General features: G+C 49.5%; 1 protein-coding gene across 1 annotated transcript in view; it reads right to left on the bottom strand.

Annotated features, from left to right (window-relative positions):
• The window catches only part of HAAO (3-hydroxyanthranilate 3,4-dioxygenase), a 955,259-nt gene that overhangs the window by 203,544 nt on the left and 725,425 nt on the right, over positions 1-26,290 (bottom strand). The window contains exon 5 of the mRNA XM_078649691.1: positions 23,929-24,018. Coding sequence (XP_078505817.1) covers positions 23,929-24,018 — 90 coding nt within the window. The remainder of the gene's footprint in view (positions 1-23,928; positions 24,019-26,290) is intronic.

The raw sequence follows: 26,290 nt of genomic DNA, 5'->3' as shown, positions 1-26,290 counted from the left end.
TTGCACAGAATTCACGTGCCTTGTATATTTTATGTTTTATAATTGGACAGCAACATGAATGTTTTGATTCAAATATAAAGAATACGAAAGTGTATGAGTAAAACTTCACTTAAAACTTTTTGGTCAGTGTGTTTAAGTATACATGTGTGTTTAAGTTTACTGGTATAGATACCATTGTCTTTGTATCCTCATTAGGGACGAAGTGTGCAAATAACGTAATTGGAATACTATATTACTGTGTATTTCTGTCCGACAGAACCATTATTATTCACTATATTACCCACCCAGGTTCTGAGGGTTACAGGGTCACCCCATTACATGTAATATGTCCTTAGTGTAGTCTATGTGTGCCACTATGTACTTTCCTTACCTGTTCTTGTGTGCCTTGACCTTTTGACACCATGTGTATATATTTGTGCATGCATATTTTCTGGGTGGACATATGCAGCTGAAGTGTTTCTGGCACAATAAGTGTGTGTCCATGTGAGTAAGATAAACAGTTTTCGTTTGTGTATTGTTGTTGCCTATGCCACCATATTCTTTGCTGCATGGTTCAAACTGCCCAACAAGCAAGCAAAGTTCTCAATTCTGTCTCGTCCACTGACACGTTCACTGTTTCTCCAAAGTCTCCAACATATTGTACATTCTTTCTGGTCTTTGTGTTTTCATTGCTCTGGAGTTTTGCAAAGGTTGTGTCTTATATTGCTAACAGACATGTTTAGTATCACCACACAACAAGTACATGGGCACTCTTAGTTTAAACATGACTGTGCACAAAGAAGGGAACATAATAGCATACTTCACAGAAGTTAGGACTGCTATTTCCAGACGGCTGCCTTGCAACACATACTCTTTGTGGTCTGTGCTTTTTGCATTTCTACTGTTATTAGTCCCTGAGTGTTCTCTAATCCTCATTAAATGTTCATTATCTTTTGTCTCTGTCGGACTTGGCCCTTTTTGCAGGGTCATCCCAGAAGTTTTTGCCTTCCTCCTGTATTTTTTCTGACCTGTTGTTGGTGGTTTTATGACTCTGGGCCCTTTACCACTGTTGATCAGTGCTAAAGTGCATATGCTCTCTCTTGTAAATTGTGTTATGGATTACAGCCCGACAGAACCACTTTTTTCTGATATCAATACCCAGGTTCTGAGGTACACTGGGCCGCCCCTTTATAGTTAATGCTGGTGGGCTTGCAGCAATGATTGTGCCACCCACAGAAGCAGCTCGTAAAATGTGAATCAGGTCTGCCATTGCAGAGCCTGTGTGCAGTCTGGAACTGCCTTGTCAACTTAAACCTTCCCTTTTCCACATATTAGTCACCCCTAATGTAGGCCCAAGGTCTACCTGTGGGCAGGGTGCATTGTATGTGAAAGGTAGGACATGCCCTGATGTGTGTGGCATATCCTCATAGTGAAATACTGGCAATTTCGTTTTTCACGATTGCAAGGCTATCTGTTCACATAGGACAGAATAGAGAGTGTTTTTATAACATCTTATAAACATAACTGACCCTGGGAACAAGATATAAAAGTAAAGTTTAGTGTGCCTGGGGGGCGCTAGGTGGCGCACTAGCAGATGGCCGCTCTGTAGCGAGCTCCTGCCTCCTGGCGTAAATAATCCTTTTAATTATCCTTTTATTGGCCCGACTGGTGGAACCTGGCACCCTCAATCGATTGCTGACACTGAGCTGCGCCTGCGGACCGAGTGTCGCACACTTTGCCGGCTCGCTGACCCGGGAGCCGGAAAAGAAAGACGGGCCCGCCGGACAGCGTTACTCCCGGCACTGAGGGGCCGGCCACGGCGGCTACTCTACACCGAGGCTGCGGCGCGGCTGGCTGGGCCGCATCGGCTGCATTCCCGGCCAGAGGTTGCAGGGGCGGCACTCGATTGCCTGTGACGCTGCCACCGACGACGGCCACGCGCCGAGAGGAAGCTGGTGGAGTGCTGCTCCCCTTGCATGGTGAGAACTGGAGGTACAGCAAGCTCTTGCCGAAATTACTAGCCCGCATCGCGGCGTGACATATGAGGTCAGAGACCTCGGGCCTACGAAGCTGCTATAACTGTCCTCGGCACAATGCTTCGGATACCGCGAGGAGGGGGTGAGTAAGCGCCTGTGCTCGGTGCTGGTTCCGGGCTCGCTGTAGGTCACGTTGAGCACCCATCCCACGCAGTGGTGCTGTTTGCCCAGCGAGTGCCGTGGGGGAATGTTATGCCCCCCTCCCATCTTCGATCCCGAGGGTAGCGTCGCGGAGGCGCGACCTACCGAGGCGGCCTGCTGACCGAACCCGGCCCATTGCGACGCTCGGTGGAAGGAGCGAGACCATCAGCGTCATTTTGAATCCTAGGTTGCGACATCCCTGTGTGGCGAGGCAGTGCTCCTTGGACGGTGTAGGGCACGAGTGGCGCTCTCTATCCCTGACTACTGCGACCTTCAAGAGCCTACAGATATCCTTAAGTGCCCAGAGTGAGGGAGTGGCGGCTGCTTAGCGGGGAAGTCTGGACTTCTGCAGAGAAGGCTAGTGGTGAGCTCATTTACCTGATTCAATCCCTCCCTAATCTCTGCGAATAACCCTGCTAGACTTGAGCGCTGTTGGAGGGCAGGCACAGAGATCACTGTCATACCCGATTGGCAAAATGGGCAAGCCGGACACGCGCCAACCCAAGATTACTTTCGAGGCTGCTAAAAAAACGCCCCGGCCTATCCAAGGAGATCGGGAACAGCCTGGACGGACTGTGGATGGAACAGCGGCGCCTGCCCCGACTTCTGAAATACAGGACATCCTCAGAGAGGTTCGGCAAGGATTCGCCACTATTGTTGATAAAGTGGACAGGCCAACCTCTCAGATGGACGCCATTGCCCACAAGTTAGATGGGCATGATGAGAGGATTAAAGAAGCGGAAAGGCGCATCTCTGATTCTGAGGACGTCACTACCGCTCACACGTCCCAACTGTCTCGTATGGAAAATCTGCTACGCTCCATTGCAGCGAAGAACGAGGACTTGGAAGCGTGCAGCCGGCGCAATAACATTCGCCTTATTGGTATTCCAGAGTCGACCAACACTGGACATATGGAGGACTATGTAGAGAAGTTACTCCTGGAGGCCGTGGGGGCTGACGCTTTCTCTGCCCAATTTATTGTCGAGCGGGCTCACAGTTCGCTTGCGCCCCGGCCTAAACCTGGAGACACTCCACATCCGATATTAGTGCGTCTTCTAAACTACAGAGACCGAGATGTGGCATTGCGGGTGGCGCGCAGCGGGCGGGAGCTGGTCTATAATAGAGTTACTTTTTCCATATATCCTGACTTCACTCCTATGGTGCAGGAGGAACGCCGTAAGTTTTTGGACGTCAAGGCTAAACTGCGAAAAGCACAGGTGGACTACGTGCTTCTGTACCCGGCAAGACTGCGGGTCACTCATCAGGGGAAGCAGCGATTCTTTACGAAGCCACAGCAAGTGGAGGACTTCATGAAACATCTGAAAAGATCGGCTAGACTAGAGGCGGATGCAGACGATCCTCGAGATCCCCCACTGGCTGACGCAGATATGGAACACTAGTAAGACCCATGCACTCTGTAACCTTGGGCGGGGAGTGATTTTGAGCTTGAACTGTACTATGAGATGACATGCGAGCTCCTCAGAGCCTGGGGGGCTGAATTGAGATGTGCTTTACCCTGGATGTGTATGATGGGAGGGCTGATTTCACGGTCCTTTTGATACGAAGTCCTCTATTATTAGAATACTTGCTCCCCGTCCACCTGAGAACCTTTACAGGGATGTTTGGATGATGCTGATCCCTTTGTGTTTTATATGTGGGGGTGCCTTGACTAACCCAGTGAGTGCCAAGTTATTTAACGCCTGGCGCCTCTGTCTGCCTGCTTGAGGCCTTGGCATCTGGCTGGCAAGAAAGGGGTGAGGTTGTGTTGCCACCTTAGACAGCCCCCTAAGGGCATTATCCTGCTTTGGTCCACTACATGAGTTTAGTGAGACCCAAACTGTGGTTGTTCTATTTGTTGGGGGTGTGGGGGGATTGTAGGGGGTGGGTGTAGGGTACTGGCATGATTGGGATACTTCAGTGGGTGGGGAGGGAGGGGGGAATTGAGAGTACGTGAATGTTGTACTGCATGGTTGGAGGCGTTACTCCGTATACTTTTGGTATTTAGGACTGCATTTATTGAATGGTATTTCGCACCCTACATTGCACATGGTGTCTTTCCCTTTGTTCCTACATACTGCACTTTCATCTGGTAATGCTTGCTCAGATTTATCTCTAACATTCACAATGGCTCATGGGGGACACCATTAAACGTCCTTACATGGAATGTCCCGGGGTTGGGGGACCCACGAAAGAGGCGACAGATCATTGCTTACTTAGACCGACACCACATCCATATTGCGATGCTAGAGGAAACCCATCCTAACCCCTTGCGGGCCCCTACCTTTGCTTCCCGCTGGTCCATGCACAGAGTTTTTTCTTCTTGTTCTACCAATTCCAGGGGCACTACCATACTGATCAAGAATAATGTGCCTTTTGCTGCGGTAGGCTCCTTCAGTGACGTACAGGGGAGGTTTCGCCTCACATGGGGGCGACTAAGCCTAAACTCGGTGACGCTAGTATGCTGTTATGGCCCCAACACAGACTCCCCTGAATTTTTCTCTTCCCTATGGGATAAAATAAGTGAAATTGGCTCGACCAATATCATCTGGGGAGGAGATTTTAATGTCACCTATGACCCTGCTTCTGACAGATCTAATCCCGCGCCACACCACCGCACCAAAGCAGCCCATGCGCTCCATGACATCATCTCTGATAACTCTCTGTTAGATGCTTGGCGGCACGTCTATCCACACTGACGTGAGGGCACACACTTTACTGCTCATGCCGCCTCTTGGGCGCGACTGGACTTTTGGCTTTTGTCTCAGGGTCTGGGTCCTCTGGTCACGGCAATGCAACACTTAGCCAGGACATATTCCGATCACGCACCAGTCTTGCTCACTCTCTCCCCCTCGACCTTTGAGTGCCCACGCAGCGCATGTATGTATGTATGCATGTATTGCATTCTAGTATAGCGCAGCACTGTCACCCAGAGGGTATCCTGGCGCTTTGACTAAACATAGCTGACACACACTCATAGAGATCACACTACTCTTGGAAAAAGATAGGTCTTCAGACTTCTCTTAAAGGATGGAAATTCGCCCTGGCTCCTCAATGGTAGCGGGAGAGAATTCCAAAGTTTGGCAGCGGAAAAGCTGAAGGAGCGACCTCCCATCCTTGACCTCTGGAACCTGGGAACCGTTACCAGGCATGCAGAGGAAGAGCGCAGGGTTCGAGGAGTAGAATACCAGGAGAAAAGGTTCTGCAGCAGAGCAGGACCCTGTCCATGCAAGGCCTCAAAAACCAAACACGCTGCCTTAAAAAGGATCCGTTGCTGAACAGGCAGCCAATGAAGATCAAGCAGCGCTGAGGTAGAGGAGGCAGTGCGCAGACGAGAGAGTGCCAGCTTGGCTGCCATATTTTGTATGCGTTGCAACTTACCAACCAGAGGTTTAGGCGCTCCCAGAAGCAGTGCGTTGCAGTAATCCAACCTGCTTAAAATAATCCCCCGCACGACCTCAGGTCTAGCCTGTACTGGGAGCATAGGGAGGACTTTACTTAGCATACGAAGCAGCGTCATACATGTAGTTACAGTCTTATTGGCAAAGGCATCCAGTTGTAAATTGGGGCCAAACATGACCCCCAAGTTGCGAGCAGACTCCGCTGCCGTCACTGCCCCCGAGAAAGAGGAGGGCCAAAAGCCCTCTGGCAGGGAGCGTGGGACGCGGTCGTTAGAGCAGTACAACACCTCCGTTTTAGACCCGTTAAACTGGAGTGAATTGGAACACAACCAGTCCGCTGTCGCTGTCATACAGCGGTGAAAGGTCTCTAGAGAGACGGCCTCTTTACCTTCCAAAGAGAAGACTAATTGAGTATCATCGGCATAATTAAATACCGAGATACCAAAAGAACTTATCAATTGGATTAGGGGGCGGAGGTACAGATTGAATAGTATTGGGCTGATGGCCGAGCCCTGGGGCACACCCTGCCCTACTTTCCTAACCCCTGATCTAAAAGGCGGCAATGCCACCACCTGCTGCCTATTGTGAAGGTACAAGACTAACCAGTCTCGTGCCAACCCTGTTACCCCAGCCTCCTCCAGTTTCCTAATGAGGGTCGAGTGGCTGACCGTGTCGAACGCGGCCGACATGCCGAGCAGCACTAAAAAGGCTGCCTGACCAGTGTCGACCCGCGAGCGAAGTTTGTCCACAACGACCACCAGTGCGGACTCTGTACCATGCGCTGGCCAGAAACCGAACTGGGCCACATCCAAACAGGTGTTATCTTCCAGAAATCTGGACAGGGACTGGGTAACCAACTTCTCCATGATCTTCACCGGAAAAGGGAGCAGTGAAATAGGCCTGTAGTTCGCCGAGCAGGTGGGATCTAGTGTGGACTTCTTCAGGAGAGGGGACACCACCGCCATCTTCCAACACGCGGGAATCATAGCGGTGTCAAAAGACTGGAGACAGATGGAATACAAAGGGCGAAAAAGTTCCTCCTTGAAAAGTTTCCAGAATTTGTGAGGAAGAGGGTCCATTGGGGAACCCGAAGACACAGTCTGTGCCAGTCTGCAGAAATCATCAAAATGTGGGACAGAAAAGTAGCTCAGCTGAGGCCAGTCAGACAGGACTTCCGGGCCACCCGGAGTAGATGTAAAGGCCGGAGGCACCGAGGATTGAGAATCCGGCATAGCAAGTCCACTCAGGATGGTAGCGATCTTATCCTCAAATGCAGCTGCCAGAGAGTCACATAGAGCCTGGGAGGATGGGATGTTGTTCATGGCGCATGCCGGTCGAGAGAGGTTGCTAACAATCCTGAACAGAGTCTGTGACTTGTTTGTCGCCTGATTCAGCATTTCCTCAAGATAAGTAGCCTTTGCACACTTAGGGGCCGATTAGGATGGCGGACGGACTTGCGTCCGTCCGCCACCCTTGAGGAGGAGGGAACGTCCGCAGGGGCTGCGGCGTTCCCTCCGTGCTGATTAGGATGTGACCACCAGGGTTGCGGTCACATCCTCTATTTTTAACATTGCGGGTGGTGGAGCTTCAAGCTGCACCCGCCGCAATGTTAAAAATGCACGCATTGCATTTGCATGCAGTAAGAGGCAGGCACCGCACGGTGCCTGCCGCTTTCTGCATGCAAATGCAGGGGGGTACCATAGGTACCCCCCATGTGCACCCCCCACCCCCCCTTCACCTAGGGGGCCCGCAACGGGCCCCCGCAGTGAAGTTCCGTATGCTTTTCCACGGCGGAAAACCCGCCGCGGAAAAGCATACTTTACAGGCCATCCTAATATGGTGGACGGTGTCTGACAGACACCATCACCATATTAGAGCTTTTCCGCCGCGGTTGTAAGCCAGCCGCGGCGGAAAAGCTGCGGACGGAAACCAGGACCCACCAGCCATCCTAATGTGGCGGTGGGTCTTTGGTCAGTCCGCTGCGGTTTTTCCGCATCCTCTGGGCCGGCGGTGCCTTCCGCCGGCCCCGAGGATGCGGAAAAACCGCGATCCTAATGACCCCCTTAATCTGTGCCTTATATTCCGTCAAGGCGAGCTTAAAAGTGGCTTTCGCCAGATCTAGATAATGCTTCCTCCAGGCCCTTTCTGCCCGCTTGCATCGCTGCTTCAGCAGCAGAAGATCGTTAGAGTATCAGGGCTTAGCTCGTGTCTGTCTGTCCCGTGACCTACAAAATGGAGCCACCTTGTCCAGGGAGTTCGAGATTTGCTGACATAGACTGGCATAACTTTCTTCAGCATTAGCCCCCAACACAAACCCGCCAGGAAGTAGAGTTGGCAGAGCTGGGGTTTTTAAAAGCTTAGACCAAGGTCTACCCACTTTGGTAGGCCTCGACCCTGCAGCGCTCAAGGAGTCCACCGGTAGTTAGAGAGAAAAGGAGACAAGTGCATGGTCCGTCCAACACTGGGAAATTATATCATTCACCATCACCTGCATGGTATCCGCAAAGACTAGATCCAAAATATGGCCCCTCAGATGGGTCGTGGAGAGTACCAACTGCTGCAGCTGAATATTGCTGCAGGCCTGGCATAGATCGCTATAGGCAGTATGTAAAGGCCCTTTCGGCCATAGATTAAAGTCTCCCAAAATTAGTAACCTGGTGTGGGAGTTTGAGAGATCATAGATGAGATCAATCAGTTCAGACAGAGTCGATACTGCATTACCCAGTAGTCTATAACAAAGAACCCCCGATTGTAATACTCCTTTCTGTTCTTTAAAGGAAAAAACCATCAGTTCGAAGCCCTGCACCTCCTTAATCTCCAACTGAGTGAGGGCTAAGGTCTCTCTAAAAATGAATCCTATTCCTCCCCCTGTTCTTCGGGCGGGGAGTATGCCTAATTTTGTAGCCCGATGGGCACGCCAGTCCCAGTTCTGCATCACTATCTGCCCGCGTCCAAGTCTCCGTAAGGAAGAGCACATCCAGCCCAAGAGACTCAATAAGAAAAGCAATCTCGGTGTGGTGCTTACAAAGGGACCGCACGTTAAGTAGGCCACAGGCAAGCACCTCCGGCTTACGGATAGCAGTGTCCTGCTGTCCACCGAGCGATTGGTCCGGCCTAAGCTGCATAAGTTCTAAACTGGAATAGACCAAGCGAGGGGAGGCAAGTAAAGCAGCAGAACCGGCCCTAGGCTCAACCGTTGCACGAACGGACGCAAACGGGATCACCTCTGGCACACCTCCGGCACGCCAACGACGTGCCAGCTGCGCGCCAACGCTGCGCGCTTGGGATGCGTCCATCTTAAATACCGTAGATCACAAGAGTCCTGTGAGGGCAAGCCGCTGGCCCCTCACCCAAGATGCCGCCTAGGAAGTATCACCACCTAGATGCCCAACCCAATATGGCGGCCAAAAACGGCGCGAAGCGTTCCCAATGAGCCCCCGATGTCCCTCGGTCCCGCAAAGTGCGGGTGCCAAACTATTACAGTGCAGGTAAGCTCTGCCTACTATTCCCCAATGCAACTAAAAGAGCTACGACGCCTGCGTCCTGTACTCATGCAGCGCGAAATTTGTAAATGCAATTATGTTTTTAAAAGGGTTAAAATCAAAGCTATCAAAGAAAAGCAATAGCGGGTCACGCAGCGCGCAGCCAGCAAGTAAGTCTACCTGGCTAGTGGAAGGATTCCTGCTTATGTAAGCTCCTCCTTCGAGCGCGGCTGAATGCGCCTATGCTGCTCGATGAGGTCTTCTGAGCGGAACTGGAAGATGAGATTCGTGAATTCTTTGAGGTCAACAAGGGATCTGTGTGGAGTGTGGAAACAATTTGGGAAGTTACCATTAGAGGGGTGTGCATATCTAAAGGAGCGGGAGTCTTAAAGAGCATCACTTCCTCCCTTCAGAGACTAGAGCTAGAACTACATAGGCTTGAAACTCTCCTAGCCAGCCGCCCAGACGGAGACACTCAGAGCAAATTTAGGGAGACGCTGACGGAATACATGGCAGAAGCGGATAGGGAGGTACGCTTTTGTGGCAAACACTGGGTGGCGCGTAGATACGGAGAAGGGGAGCGCCCTGGCAAAGCTCTTGCTGATGTGATTAAAAAACCAAGGCACTCCAATTATATAATTGACCTAGAACAATCAGATGGCACGAGATGCTGGGATACTACTACCATCCTAGATGAATTCACCAATCACTACACCAACCTGTATGCGAGTGTTGGTCAGCGTGACCTTGACCTAGATTCTTACCTAGGTGACGTAGCGTTGGGTTGGCTTAGCGATGTGCACCGAGAATTCTTAAGTGCCCCATTCGAACTCGACGAGGTCCGGGATGCCATTATGGGCATGCAATCGGGAAAAGCCTCTGGCCTGGACGGCATCCCTATTGAATTTTATAAAACCTACATTGACCTGATGGCACCTATTCTACGCGAAGTCTTCGAAGAATCCCTTGACGTGGGGATCCTCCCACCATCCATGAGAGAAGGCTCATTCTGTAGTAGGGGATCTCTGTGTATAGTCATAATCTAGTGAATAGTCCCGCCCATGTGCGTGGACCCCGGAGCAATCAAAAATAATCTCTTACAGTGTCAAAAAATGCAGAAAATGCATAGACACTTAAGAGAGAATTTAAAGACAGATAATGCAGCCAAAAGGCTACACTGTCCAGTACTTCAACTAGAAATTCCACCATAAAATCCACAAAACAGCAAAGCCTGTACAGATTTCCCTTGCTTAACAGCAAAATCCCTCAGGAATGATAGAGAGAAGAACCTGGACAGACAAGCCCCATAGGCTGCCATTATGTGGCTTAATCAGGATACTGCGCCTTTAAGGAACCTTCCAGAACCTTCTCTCAGTATCCCAGAATGCATAGCAGGTCCAACTTAGCCTCAGTTCTTTTTTCCGGCTCCTGCAAGCAGGACCCTGGAGCATTGAGCTCTCCCTTTTCAAGGGTTTTGTTGGTGTTTTTACACTGAATTCGATTTTTGGTACTTTTAAAGTACTTTGGTGACTTTCTTTCTGTGTTTCTGCACTCTTTGTTTGTCCATAATGCCTGCATTATTCGATAAATGCCCTGAGTGCTCAAGAAAGAAGGCCAGGTCAGACTCCCATGAGGTCTGTATTCTCTGCCTTCCCTCTTCCCACATCCCTGAGGAGTGTGTGATCTGCAGAAGCTTCTCTGGGAGAACCCTGAAGGAGAGGAAGAAAATCAGGCTTCAGGGACTTGAGGAGAGAAAGCTGAAGGCACGAGGTGGGTCAGGAGGGGCTCCTTCTACCCATGCTGAGGCCTCTGGGGGGCTCCCCAGGGGCAGGAAGACCAGCCCTCGCCCAAGGTCTCCGTCTGGGTCAGTTGCGCTGACCACGACGTCGAGGGGACGGTCAACGGCCAGTTCCAGGTCTCCCCAGGGCTCTGGGTCGAGAAAACGTCGCCCGTCAACGTCGAGGAACGTGTTCCGGCCGCCGTCGAAGCCGGTGTCGATATCCTCGTCGTCGCTGTCGGCGTCGAGTGGTCGACATCGGAGGGCCCGGCGTCGGCGCTCGCCGTCGAGGCGACACCGCCGGTCGCCGTCGAGGACATCGTCGTCGAGGGGATCCTCGTCGTCGAGGTCGCCGTCGAGACGGAAGGCGTCTCCGGCGCCGAAGAGGTCGACGTCGAAGCATTCCAAAAGACCGACGTCGAGACGGTCAAGGAGATCGACGTCGAGAAGGTCAGAGAGGTCGACGTCGAGGAGGTCGACGTCGAAGCGATCCAAGAAGTCGACGTCGAGGCCGGCGAAGAGGTCGAGGTCGCCGTCGAGGCACCATCGCCCGTCGTCGAGGTTTCGTGGCTCGTCGATCTGGTCGGGGTCGACGTCGAGACGGAGACACGGTTCGACGTCGAGAAGTGTGATTCGGTCGACGCCGAAGGACCGTTCGACGTCGAGGGGACATCGGTCGTCGTCTGGACACCGGTCTTCAGCGTCTGGAGGTCCTAAGGACAGGCCCAGGACTGTGGGGGGCTCCCCACGCTCTGGAAGAGATGGTGGCTCGCCGGGACCGGCGCATTCCGGGGTGGATACTCCGATGAAGCCGTCTACACCTCCTCCGCGGCCTGCTATGCCGAGGGGTCCTCCTCCGAAGGCCCCTACCCCGCCTCCGAAGCCGGCTCCGCGGGACCCGCGTCCGGTTGCTCCTCCACCCCCGATCCCACCGAGGGCGGTGTCGATGCCTAAGTTCCCGACGCCTCCGAAGAAGACTCCTAAGAAGCCTAGAGCTCCTGACCCTGGGAGGCCGAAGGAGCGTCCGAGGCCCAAGAGGTCGAGGTCTCGCTCGGGGAGACGGGACAGATCAAGGAGTGGCCGTGGATCTTCCTCACGATCCAGGCGTCATCACAAGAGACGTCGGTCCAGGTCGCGTTCTCCATCTGGGACCCGTTCCTACTCGCCCACGCTGTCTGATTCGCCGGAGACTAGGGTGTCTCCGATAGACGATATTAGCACATTTCAGGAGGTTCTCCTGCGTGGTGCGGCGAAGTTGGGCATTGAGGTTGAAGCACCTACGGCTTCTACCTCGGTGATATTTGAGACTTTACACAAAAGGCACTTGTCTCGCCCACTGTTACCTCTGGTGCCGGGGCTCCTTGAGCCCGCCGAACAGCTATTCCTGACGCCGGCAACGGTGAAATCTGTGCCTTCCAGGATCCTCAAAAAGTACAGGGCTCCGGACTCAGACCCAGCCTTCTTGAGGAAGGACCCGGTACCGGATTCAGTCATCGTGACTGCTGCTCGGAAGCTTCATGCCACCTCCCCTGCGTCCACGGTGCCTCCGGACAAGGAGAGCCGGTGGATCGATTCTGCTGGTCGCAAGGCGTGTGGGACATCCGCCTCGTCCATGAAGGCCGCCAGTGACTCGGCTTTGCTGGGACGTTACGACCGGTCCCTGTGGGACTCGATGGAGCAGTTCGCAGACCTCGTCCCTCGAGACCGCAAGGAGGACTTTGTGGAGATCGTCAAGGAGGGGATGCTGGTCTCTAATCAGGCCATCGGCGCCGCGGCGGACATATCATTGCTGTCCGCGCACGGATATTGCCACGGGATTCACCAGAGACGCCATGCTTGGCTCAGGTTGACGTCATTGAAACCGGAAGCACAGCAACGCGTGGCGAATCTCCCGTTTTCCGGAGGTACCCTCTTCGGGAAACACGCGGATGATGAGATGGCCAGGGTGAAGGCCGAAGCGGAGACCCTGACGGCAGTGGGCTTGGAGAAGCCCAAGGAAAAGAAACCCTTCCGACAGTACCAACGTCGGTTTGGGTCGCAGGGTCGTGGAAGGGGGCAGTCTGCTGGACAACATCAACAGCAGCAGCAGCAGCAGCAGTACAGGCGGCCCTTCCAGAAGCGACAGGGTGGTAGAGGTCGTCAACAGTCCTCTACCGCGACCAAGGGCCCGGCCGGGTCCCGTCCCTGAGCTGTTACTTCCCCCTCGTCCGTTACCCGCTCCGGTGGGGGGAAGCGTTCAATTTTTTCTGGCAGAGTGGAGAAAAATTACTCAGGACAAGTGGGTGCTGAATATTGTTTGCAATGGATACAGTCTACGTTTCACCAGCCCTCCTCCATCGATTCCTCCCGTCAGCTCGCAGTATCAACTGCACGAGCTTCAGGCGGAGGCGGACGTTCTGCTAAGGAAAAGGGCGATCGAAGACGTGCCTCTGTCTCAAAGAGGAAGAGGTCTGTACTCTCGGTTCTTTCTTGTCCGCAAGAAGGACAAAAACGAGTTCAGGCCCATTCTGGATTTGCGGCAGGCAAACAAGTGGATTCGCAGAGAAAAGTTTCGCATGCTGTCGTTGCATCAGATCTACCCTCAGCTGCAACGAGGAGACTGGATGTGTGCCATAGATCTACAGGACGCATACTTCCACGTGCCCATTGCATGCAAACACAGAAAATTTCTGCGCTTTCAAGTCGGCACCAATCACTATCAGTACACGGTGCTACCCTTCGGACTGAAGTCTGCACCCAGGACATTCTCAAAATGTATGGCAGTGGTAGCGGCGCACCTGAGGAAGAACAAGGTGTTTGTCTACCCGTACCTGGACGATTGGTTGATCAAAGCCTCCTCCTTCTCGGAAGCTCAAGCACACTTCCAGAAGACGTGCGTTCTCTTGAACAAGCTGGGGTTGCACATCAACATGTCCAAGTCGGTCCCGATTCCGGTGCAGTGCATCCAGTACTTGGGGGCCTCCATCAATACGCTGTCAGCAAGCGTGTCTCCTTCGGAAGAGCGACGTTTATCACTCGTTCGGAAGGCTCAGGCTCTCATGAACACTCCGTCTACGACTGTGAGGACGGTGTCTTCTCTACTGGGATCGATGGCCTCTTGCATCTTTCTCACTCCTCACGCACGGCTACAGATGAGACCTCTGCAGGAGTGCTTGGAGGATCAGTGGGACCAGAGGAGAGGTTCTTGGGACGACAGGATACGACTGTCTCTACATGCTCTTCAGTCTCTGAAGTGGTGGTGCTCAAAGGAGAATCTCCTCAGAGGCGTTCCCTTCCACAAGGACATTCCCACGCAGACCATCGTGACGGATGCGTCTCTCCAAGGTTGGGGGGCGCATTCCGGAGACCTGCAAATTCAAGGGACGTGGTCCCCGACGGAGTCCACGTACCACATCAATTTCCTGGAACTGAGAGCTGTTCACTTGGCACTGAAGGCCTTTCATCCGTCCTTTCAGACCAACTCTCTGCTTGTTCAGACGGACAACACGACGACGATGTATTACCTCAACAAGCAGGGGGGCTCGAGATCGCGCACTCTGTCGCAGGAGGCGCAGGCGATCTGGCACTGGCTTCTGGCTCGAGGACTGTCGATTACGGCTACCCATCTGCCAGGTGTGCAGAATGTTCAGGCAGACGAACTGAGCAGAATCGTGCAGGAAAACCACGAATGGGTCATAAACGACGAAGTACTGGGAGAAGTCTTCGCAAGGTGGGGAACTCCAGACGTAGATCTGTTCGCCACCGCCGAAAACAGCAAATGCCGAGGCTTCGCCTCCAGGTACTACCAGCCAGGGACGCTGGGGAACGCGTTATGGATCAACTGGTCGAACAGCTTTCTGTACGCTTTTCCACCAATTCCCCTGATTCCGGCGGTTCTCATCAAGTTGTCTCACTCCAGGGCGAGGATGATTCTGATTGCCCCGGAATGGCCCAGACAGTGGTGGTTCACGGACCTACTTCACCGATCTCTCCTTCCTCACATGAAGCTGCCGTGCAGGCCGGACCTTCTCACGAAGTTCGGGGGGCGGATGGTGCACCCCAACCTCTCGTCTTTGAGTTTGGCGGCATGGCTCCTGAAATAGTACAATATGGCCATCTGAATCTTCCAGAGGATTGTATGGGCATACTGAAGGAGGCTAAGCGACCTTCCACTAGGACTTCCTATGCTTACAAGTGGAAGAGGTTTTGCATCTGGTGCAAGTCTAAGAACTATGACCCTACGTCATGCAAGGAGGATGTCATCCTTCCATATCTGCTTCATCTGGCGCAGTCGGGCCTTAATGTCCATTCCATTAAGGTTCATCTGGCTGCTTTGACTGCCTACAGGAAAGGACCTTCACAGACTTCCTTTTTCCAGATCCCTGTGATCAAAGATTTTTTGGAAGGCTTGAAGAAAGTGTTCCCTCCTGTCAGGCTTCCTTCGCCTTCATGGGACTTGAATGTGGTGCTGTCCAGGTTGATGAAGGAGCCTTTTGAACCCATCCATAAGGCTTCGTTGCAGCACCTGTCCTGGAAGGCGGCGTTCCTCGTGGCCATTACATCGGCCCGCAGGGTGAGTGAGATTCAGGCATTGTGTTGCCAAGAACCTTATACTGTATTTCATAATGCTAAAGTTGTTATGCGTACTCACCCTAAGTTTCTTCCCAAGGTTGTTTCTGATTTTCATATCAATCAGACTATCACTTTGCCTACGTTCTTTCAGAACCCTTCCTCTCCAGCGGAAAGGTCTTTACATTCCCTGGATGTGCGGAGGGTGCTGAAGTTTTATCTTGATAAGACTAAAGATATTCGTAGGTCAGACCAATTGTTCATCAATTATGGCTCAGTCAGGACAGGTCTTGCTACCTCTAAACAGTCCATCTCGAGGTGGATTGTGTCCTGCATTCAGTTGTGTTACTGCAAAGCTAATAAGTCCTTAGGGGGCAAACCTAAGGCTCATTCCACCAGGGGCAAGGCTGCTACGACAGCTATGCTCCGTAATGTTCCCATTGCAGAGATCTGCAAGGCGGCCACTTGGAAGTCGGTCCATACCTTTGCTAAGCATTACTGCCTGGACTCTGATGCCAGGGCAGACGCTCAGGTTGGGCAGGCTTCGCTGCGGAATCTGTTCGCACAGTAGTGGCGTTATTTTACTCTCCACCGCCGCTTGGTGTGGGGATGGGCTTGCCATTCTATTCACTAGATTATGACTATACACAGAGATCCCCTACTACAGAAGGAGTAGTTTCTGTCCTGTAACTCCAGTTCTGTAGTAGGGGTATCTCTGTTATAGTCATAAGCGCCCTCCCGCCTCCCCGGTGGAGTGTTGTTCATGATCATAATGCTACAGGTCTGGCGTTTTCTACGCCTTCGAAAAGAACTGAGGCTAAGTTGGACCTGCTATGCATTCTGGGATACTGAGAGAAGGTTCTGGAAGGTTCCTTAAAGGCGCAGTATCCTGATTAAGCCACATAATGGCAGCCTATGGGGCTTGTCTGTCCAGGTTCTTCTCTCTATCATTCCTGAGGGATTTTGCTGTTAAGCAAGGGAAATCTGTACAGGCTTTGCTGTTTTGTGGATTTTATGGTGGAATTTCTAGTTGAAGTACTGGACAGTGTAGCCTTTTGGCTGCATTATCTGTCTTTAAATTCTCTCTTAAGTGTCTATGCATTTTCTGCATTTTTTGACACTGTAAGAGATTATTTTTGATTGCTCCGGGGTCCACGCACATGGGCGGGACTATTCACTAGATTATGACTATAACAGAGATACCCCTACTACAGAACTGGAGTTACAGGACAGAAACTACTCCTTATCTCCCTCCTGAAACCCGACAAACCATCTCACATGTGTGGCTCCTATCGCCCCCTTTCTTTGCTCAATTGCGACGCTAAGATATTGTCGAAGCTCATTGCCAACAGGCTGACCTTACTACGTGACCGCTTAACACTACCGGATCAATCTGGGTTTGTCCCGGGAAGATCCACCTCTCATAACTTACGTTCGCTTTTTACTGTCCTGGACGCTGTCTCCCCTGATCTTCCTTTGGCGGCGGTCTTTCTCGATGCCACCAAGGCGTTCGATTCTGTTGAATTAGACTATTTATTCGGAGTCATGCAACGGATGGGCTTCCCCCCTATATTTATTTCATGGATTAAGCTCCTATATTGTCAGCCAGGTGCCAGAGTACTGATCAATGGTCATATGTCCACGTCTATCCCAATTGCCCGGGGCACCCGGAGGGCTTACCCCTGTCGCCTCTTTTATTTGCGTTGGTCACTGAACCACTGGCGGCTAGACTACGGCAACGGCATAACGATATGGCTCTGAGATGCCAACTGCGGCAGATTCTTGTCTCTATGTATGCCGACGACATAACGCTCTATGTTCACGATCCCAGCTCTAACCTCAATGCGCTCCTCCGAGAGTTTGTTGTGTTTGGCGGTATATCTGGAGTCCAGATTAATTGGGGAAAATCATGCCTCTTCCCCCTTACGAGTTCAATGCTACGTTTCCCCTTGGATTACCCGCTCGAATGGTGTGATGACGATTTCCGCTACCTGGGCATTGGCATCACTCGGAATAAAGAAGAACTTATTAGGCTTAATTATGGTGTTGCACTCACCCGTATCACCGACAAGATATCCCGTTGGATCTGGCTCCCACTGTCACTAGCTGGACGTGCCTCTTTGATCAAAATGGTCATACTTCCTCAACAACTCTACCTTTTCCTTAACATTCCGTACCATCCAGGGCGCCACTTCTTCGCATTGTTAAAAACCGAGTTGATTAGGTTGGTGTGGGGGGGGAAGCAGGCTCGACTACAGTGGTCGATGATCACCAGACCTTAAGCCGCGGGTGGTTTTGCCATCCCGGACCTGGAATTGTATTACATTTGCGCGCAGGCCCATTATCTATACTATTGGGTGCGACACCACCGATTTATGCCGCACATAGCAGCCGAACATTGGTTCGCGCACCCGATTCCAATAGAGGGGGTACTGTTTGCTGAAATCCCAACCCGAGACCTCACTCAGAATACTGTGAATGCCACGATCACTGCGTGGCGCCGCATTGTGACCCTATTGGGAGCGGACTCTCAATATTCTCCACTTTTGCCACTGGCCTATCACCCCGCAATGCCACTACTGCAGGAGACGATCTTTCATAAACTTAAGGAGAGAGCTGCTCTCCTCACTAGGGGGACACTGTACGAAGATAGACAATTCCGAACCCTAGAATGCCTCTTTCTAATTCTTACCCGCACGCCGCTGGACAGCTTCCTATATCTACGTCTTCGACATGGAATCGAGCCTTGCATGCTGATTTCCCAGCAGAACCTCCCACACTTGCACCCCTTCACTTGCTCCTGCAACGCGAAACACCTACAAAACTAGTTTCATTATTGTAACATGCTATTCAAGAGCAACAGGTAAAGCCAGCTCCGCAAGCCCGGACTCGATGGAGTGAGGAAATAGGAGTTGAGATCACTGATGACCAATGGGAGTTTTGTTGCCTACAGACTGAGCGCGTATCGGCTAGTAGCAGACTACGCATTATACACTACAAATACCTTCACAGGTTATATTACACACGGTATACACCCGTTACGACGCAACTTTTACTCCGCACTACCATTACAACGCGGGCATTACAACGCATGACATTACAACGCATTGCGCTGGGGGGCGCTCTAGGATAAGAGGTAAGTTTAATTTACTATCCAACACCTTCCCTAGGGTCCACGGGGACTGGAGTTAGAATAGTAAATTATACTTACCACTATCCAGCACCCCAAAGCGCTATGCGTTGTAACGGTATTCGTTGTAAATACCGCGTTGTAATGGTATGCGGAGTAAAAGTATGCGTTGTAACGTCATACATCCATTACACACCGGCTAGAGAAACAGACGCCTGTGATAGGTGCCATGCGACCAATGCAGACATGTTGCATTTAGCTTGGAGCTGTCCGGAGGTCCGGACCTTCTGGAAGGAGGTCTTTGAAGCTCTGCATCAGATGACTGGGACACAATTAGACACAACCCCACTTGTGGCACTACTTGGCTATGTCCTACCCATTCCACGTCGTCTCGTAAATACATAGCATTAGCATTATTAATGGCTAAAAGACGAGTGGCCTGTCGTTGGGGCAGAGGACGTGCGTCCAAATTTAAGGAATGGCTAGGTGACATGACCTATTGTCAGGAACAATTATCCAATTATGCTGAATTGCTGCCTACCTCATCTAGACCTCGAGACATTTGGTCACCTATGACAGCTTATCTTTCGGCCAGGGCAGCAGACACAGAAACGGCGAGCTTGACCGACTGCCCCTCGTAATGGTTTCACCCTTTCCACATGACACAACTGCACTGAACATACTGCTCCACATTCCTAGATAAGTCTCAGTGCCAACAATCACGGGTGCTGCTCTTGTTGAAATTGGTTGTTGGTCTCCTGGGGTGAGTGGGTGCCCTCCTGTCCTGGTGCCTGGCGGATGTTCCCCCCTCCCTCCCCGTCCTCCCTTTCCGTGGGCTTCTCCTTGGGTGACCCTATTTATATGCTTGATTGCATGACTTTGTCTGGGAATGCAGTACATACTGACTACCTGTGACCCCTATTCTGCCTCCCCTTTTTACCCAGAGAATGTGCATGTAGGCTTAGTGCTAGCTCTTGTTTCATTGTTGCATGTTACATTGCAGTGACCTTTCACTGATTACCTGACGCGGCCGGCCCGTAGTGGTTGTAGGCGGCTTGCTGTGTACCACGATATCTGATTTTCCTGTTTACTTTGATTTATTTTATCTTGACGGCAGCTGACCACTCAGTGGATGTAGGCTAAACTCCTGTGTTTGTTGTGTTACCAATAAAACTTTTTGAACGAAAAAAAAAAAAGTTTAGTGTGCCTGAATTTAAAATGTTAAAGTACATCTTTTAGTGAGGGTGATTTTTACATTCTGTGTTTCAAAATACCACTTTTAGAAAGTAGGTATTTTCTAGCCTCACCATCCAGTGTGCCTCTGCTAGGTTTGTGTATTGCATGTCTGGCTTTTGTATGACAGGGGCTGGAGATGGACACCGGCTCCAGAAGTCTGATGAGTCAGGCTGGGCTGAATAGGCCTGGTCTGCATTTGGAATGGTGGGAGGAGTAGCACCTTCACCTGAATAGGGCTGTGCCTGCCTTCCACAGTGATGCCTCCATCCCCCTGTGGTGTGTATGGAGCCAGGGCTCACACTGACAATGGAGGTTGTTGCCCCACATAACTGGTTTTGACTGGGTAAAGACACTCTCTGCCTTCAGAGAACAAAGAATTTTTGGGCATAAAAAGAGTGCCCCAGACCCCAGAAATCTAGCTCACTTCCGGGAAATCAAGAGGAACCTTTGCCAAGGAGAAGAGCCAGATAAGCAGAGTAGGAATACTGCCCCTGTGCTGTTTGTTGCCTGGAGTGGCTGCTTGCTGTCAAGGAAAGGAGAAAAAAGGCTTTGCTGTTTGCTTTTCCACCTGCTTGAAGAAAAGATCTCCAAGGGCTTGAAACTGAGCTTGCCTCCTGTTCTGAATTCTCAGGGACACAAAGACTTCACCCCCAGCTCTCCTGAACCCCGTTGCTGGACGTTCTGACCTGCAAAGATGTGCCTGCTGTTGTTTTGGACTTCTAGAGACTGTTTTCTGCTGGGAGCTGGAAGAATCTATGCATCGCCCTGGATCGTCGCACCGCATCGAGGTGTCAAGTTTGTCGCATCGTTGGGGGATGCAGTAAGAAACTGACGCATCAACTCCCCACGCAGTAAGAAACCGACCCATCACCTCCTCTCCGGTAAGGAACCAATGCATCACCTCCCCTGCGCAGCAGTAAGTAACCAACGCATCACCTCTCCTGGAGCAAGGAACCAACACATCACCTACCCAGAGTGTAAGAAACCGAAGCATCACCTTCCCTGCAGCCTGTTTTGTTGATTGTGTGACACATCCCAGGTACTTTGTGTGAAAAGTGCTGCATCTGCAATTTGCTTTGAACTTAACTATTTCTACCACCTGAAAGTCATATTTTTATTACATTTTTTGTGGATTTTTGTCGTTTCCTCTTGTTTTGGTTTAGATAAAGATTACTTATTTTTCTAAACTGGTGTGGTGTCCATTTGTAGTGTTTTCACTGTATTACTGTATGTGTTCACAAATGCTTTAGACTCTGCCTCTGAGGTGAGCCTGTCCGCTTGTGCCAAGCTACCAAGGGGGTGAGCAGGGGTTATTTTAGAAGTTCATCCTGACTAGAAGGAAGGGTCCCTATTTGGACAAAGGTACTTATCTCTGCCAACTAGAGACCACCATTTCTAACAGTCCCAATCAGGTACTCTTCTTTAGAATTCTGAGAAAAGAAGTGGGAGCGTTAGAAAAGTAACTGGCGATGAAGAATAGACTATGATTTGATGCATTTTATGGAATAATGTACCCTATAATTTATTATTTTCAAATATGAAGTGAAACAGATACCAAAGAACTGCACATGCCCTCATAGTGCTGGAACAACTCTCAATATATCTATATTCAGGGTGTCACTCTTGTCGAACACTGTTTGTAGACTGAGCCATTGCATGCACCATACTCTACTAGATAACTGACAGTCCGTTGGTACCTCATTGGCACCGCCTACTTTGAAAGAATATTCTCCGAAGAGAACACTAATTGTCCCTGAAGATAACACTAAATGTCCCTGAAACATTGTGCATCAAGATTTTCGAAATTTACTAGTATTGGTTAAAACTGTGAGGCGCTAAGGAACTATGAATTAGGTAAAATTAACACAGAAGACAGTATCTAACTACTGGTACGGCTGATGTCCCATGCCGAGTACAGTCACACTTGTTCGATAATGCTGCTTACACCACCTCTTTAAACTTGAAGACTCCTTTTATTTCCCTCATTACTCATGAACAACATATCCTCAATAAAGCAAATCCAAATGAACAGCAGTAGAGATTCATGGTGAATGCCAAGACATCTTTACTAGAAGTTCAAAATATTGGGCCTCATTTATGAAAAGTGACGCATCGCTGAGTGAAAACAGCGATGCGTCACTTTTCACTGTGTCCTCCTTGCGACACCAATGATGCGTCATATTAACAGTATGACGCATCATGGCGCAAGGAGTTACAGATACGTCAGTATTTCTGATGTATCTGTAGGCGCAAAAGTGACGCATTGCTGGAGTGTGTCACAAAAGTGACGCAACTCCAGCAATGCATCCTTTAACATGGGGCAAGCCCCATGTGAAAGGGCCTGCGTCAGTCTTACGCCTGCTGTGAGGCAAGCGTAAGATTTTGACGCAACAGCGTCCTAGAAGTGACGCAGTGAAATCTCATAGATTTCACTGCGTCACTTCTACGAGGCTTTTTGCGGGGGACCGCCCCCCCCCTGCATACATTATACCTGACGCAAGTATAATGTAGCGCAGGGGTTTACAAAGTGATGCATCTGCTTAGATGCGTCACTTTGCAAATAGTGCGCAATAGGAGGCATGTTTTACGCCGCCGATGCGTCACAAAAAGTGACGCATCGGAAGCGCAAAATTGATGCAAGGCCTCATAAATGAGGCCCATTGTATTTGGCGTTATGATTGAGAGATTGGCAGTAATGACAATGTCATGGGATCCACCAACTACCTCCCTTCTTTCTAGATTGTATTTGATTTTATTACAGTTTCTTATACCATGGGGACCACACATGCAGCAGAGGACTTCTAACTAAAAATGGATACACACTAAAGTGGAATAAAGTGTCAATAAGCCCTGCAGGAAGTTGGCAACAGTGCAATTCCATGGACAGAAAAGCAACAAATAAACTCAGCGGGCATAGGTGTAAAAGATCGAATTTGAGAAGGGGAGTCTCCAAATCGCTGTGGAACAAAATTATGTTGGGTTTAGTTTTAGGTGTTCAGGTAATAATTTGGCACGGTTATCGCATTTAGGCCAAAAACTGACTTGGAGCCAACTGATATAACATGAATTCCACGACCTTCTTTCTTCCCAGGCGAGAATTTGGGGGACTTTATTCCTGCATCATTCGGAGTCAGTGGTGTAGCGTGGGTTGCCAGCACCCGTAGCAAGACTAGTATTGTGCCCCCTAACTCGTGAGCCATTAGCACTTCCTGTCGCAAAATTTTAAAAGAAAAAAAGTTACTAGTGCGAATCGTTTTCTTTTAATATTGTGCACCTCCTAAGAATTTTGCTCCCGGGGCAACTGCCACTGCGGCCCCTCCACCCCCCCACGCTACGCCATTGTTCAGAGTAGTACACTTCAGAATGGGGAATAACATAGTAATACCACGTTTTCCCTTCATCTGAGGTATGGAATTTGGAATGTTATACTTATTTCCTGTAAACAATTCCATAGATTTTTCCTGGCAAACTGTTTTTAGCAAAAAACCAAGGGTGCACCTGCTTTCATACAAATTGAAAGTTTGTTTGCCCTCAAACTAAGACTCCCATGGTCCTTAAAATGAAAGACCATTTAGTCTGTGGCTCTGATTTAGAATTTGGCGGGTCTGATATTCTGACCCAAAGGTAGGATATAATGCACTTGTAATACAGCTGACGTTTGTGATGGGGTATCCCAACAGTCAATCTTTAAATTAGGCCCTGTGAACCCATACCACTCTTAATAACGCACTGAGTTCTGAGGAGCTCACGTGCATTTCACCGGCTTTTCAATATTTATGCTGCGCGCCTATTTGAATGTATGTTTTAACCGCACATCAATTGCCACTGTTAAGCTAATTGAATTCAGACAGATCATTTTCAACTGCCAATATCCAGACGGTGCGTGCAAAATGTCAACCATAAAAACAGGTAAAAACAAGAGTAAAAAAAAGTTCATGAAAATTGTTCCTTGTCCTAAAATAACTTTTTTTCAATTTGTGTACTCATGATCTGATTTATTGCTACAAAACGTGTCCTTCCCCTACTTAGTGCTGTTCCAGCTGATGGCGTTTGGGAGTTGGAAAATCATATGCATTTATCACAGTGAAATAAGGGCTGTCAACCTACTTTCATGCCAATTAATTAGAAACCCTACAGCGTGTTGCACAGAACAGGTGCTAGCCTTCTCGGTTACCCTCCGGAGGGAAAATACGATGCTTACGCTTCAATTATTGGCAGAAGTTGTGTTCCCAGGTTCCCGCAGTAAAACCAATTTTCGTATAAGACGTCAGTGGAGTCTCCAACGTAGTACCTGTCAAAACACAATCAGTAGCAGTTCAGTTCAGTGCATCTCTCGCATGTGTCCATTAGACAAAACATAACTTCGCAGGAATTTTGAGGACAAGACCAACAGAAGCTCTTGACTGCTAACAAACTTTCAGACAGTGGCAAGTGCCAGATGCACGTCTCTAATTTATGAGCATAGAGTATGTCATTCGTCAACCTTCTAGCGCCTACAAAAATGAAAACAGTTGCTTTATATGTCTATCAGAGTTTCTATGCTGATATAAGTAAACTAGCTTTGGCAAAGTGAACCATTCTGGCCTTTTGATTAAATGTAGTTCTTGACTGATTAGTGACTTTGTATTGCATGGTTGTACTGATGGGTGAACGAGTCCATTTTCTGAAAAATGGCCTGAAGGAATTGGTAAGCGCGTGCATGTATGCTTGGATGAACTTGTAAGTCCAGGGATAGGCATCTGCATGACTGCAGGGATGGGTGAATGGGTACGGTGATGAGTGTGTGCGTAAAACAATGAATGAATGAATGAGGCTGGTTAGAAACATTTTCAGAGCCAGTGCTTAATTTGAGCTGGAGGTTTCAGGTGGGGCCCACCAGCAGTCATTTTTGGGGACTGGGACTTATATTTCGTCAGCAGACTTTCACCCAGAACAAGAGAGACAGAAAGGCAGAAAAAGGAAAGGAAGGTTAAAAACAAGACAGAAAAGCAGTGACAGAGGGAGAAAGCAGGGATGAAAAGGAACCTGCAAAAGAGAGATAAACGGTAAGGAAGGGTATGGAAGTGCATGAAATGGAGATCAGGTGACATCAAGACTAGACTGCCTTTGGCAATCCCCAATATATGGCAGCACTGGTGGCTGGCTTCTGAAGGAAAAAAACTTTTGATCACAGCAATTATTGTTTTCACAAACTAAGCACTGGAAATAGCATGTAGGTACACAGTGTACTGCAAATAAGCACCTTCATGCCATATATTATCACCATAATGTCAGGGCCAGCATTAAGCCAAAAGTGGGAACCATCATCCCACTGGTATAACCATGTCGACAGCATGCAATCTCAGACCCAGCATTAGGCTAAGGAGGGGGCACCTGTAGGTTAATTGCCAAGGTTGCCATATTTAAGCAAGAATCATCACCACTCCATCAAAGGTCTAATATTCACTATTGCACTGTGCACTACAGCAGGTAATTATCTCACTAAAAGGCACTCTAAGTTTCAAAACTCATACCTTCAAAGAATTTGGGGAATTTTCCTTAGTACGAGTGGTCTCTTGAAATTACTGCTGTTTTTTGTGGCTACACAAATTTGCAAAAATATTTTAGAAATACATTTTCACGGGAAGGGAGGAATTATTTCCCCCTTTCTGAAATGATTTATGTGTGCCAAGATGTCTTTTTCATGCTGCATATAAAAGCCTACCCTCAAGTCCATCAAATGGCGACATTACAATTTTCTGAGCGAATGTTTCATCCCATTAGTACCCGTTCAATATCCAAATAAAAAAATCAACACATTAAAGTCGTCCAGTTAACCTTTGGAAAGTGTCTGCCAATGTGCACTCCATGAGAAAATTCGCTAATTGATTTGTTTATTAAAAAATGCAAATGATTCCACAGAGGATGAATTTGCAGTGAGTGAGGTAAATCCATAACTATGGAAAAAATGCCCCAGTTGGACAATCACATTTTTAAAGTAGTTCAGGACAGGACAGGAGATCTAAATTCAGGGCAAAACTTCAAGACAAGAGTTACATTTTAGAGACACATCAGAGGAGGTCGTGCAATAGTATATGAGTATGTAAATAGACAACCACTTAAGTACAAGTCAAAATAAGTTTATATTAGGTTGAGACAATCGTGCACTTCACGGTTTTTCAGTATGCCCACAGCTTTGAACAACCGTGCAGGTCTTTTTGTGGTATTTCAGATAACAAAATACTTATATGGTTATTGCACTGGGTTGTCCAGTCTGATATTTTATTTACCCAAGTCATGCCCAAGCAGGCATGTTTGGTGAGAGAAATGGGCGGGAAGATCTGCTCAGATAGACATTGTACGATGTAAAGCGACACACATAGGATGCAGCTAATTGGAACCTGCAGTGCTGGTTAAGAGTGCAGTCCTCCAAGTAGCCAGCTTTATGTGTCAGATCGCTTCAGGTATTCCATTTCTGTTCAGCTGGTGATGACTGGTATAGGCTGGTATAATATAGAGTGATGGATAAGACCCATAGTGGAGAGGTCTTGTATGAGGGTAAGAGCATTAAGCAGGAAAAGGGA

Source organism: Lissotriton helveticus, chromosome 6 (genome assembly GCF_964261635.1).
Source record: "Lissotriton helveticus chromosome 6, aLisHel1.1, whole genome shotgun sequence".
Lineage (NCBI taxonomy): Eukaryota > Metazoa > Chordata > Amphibia > Caudata > Salamandridae > Lissotriton > Lissotriton helveticus.
Note: the sequence above shows the minus strand (reverse complement) of the source record. Positions and strands in the feature narration are given on the sequence as shown.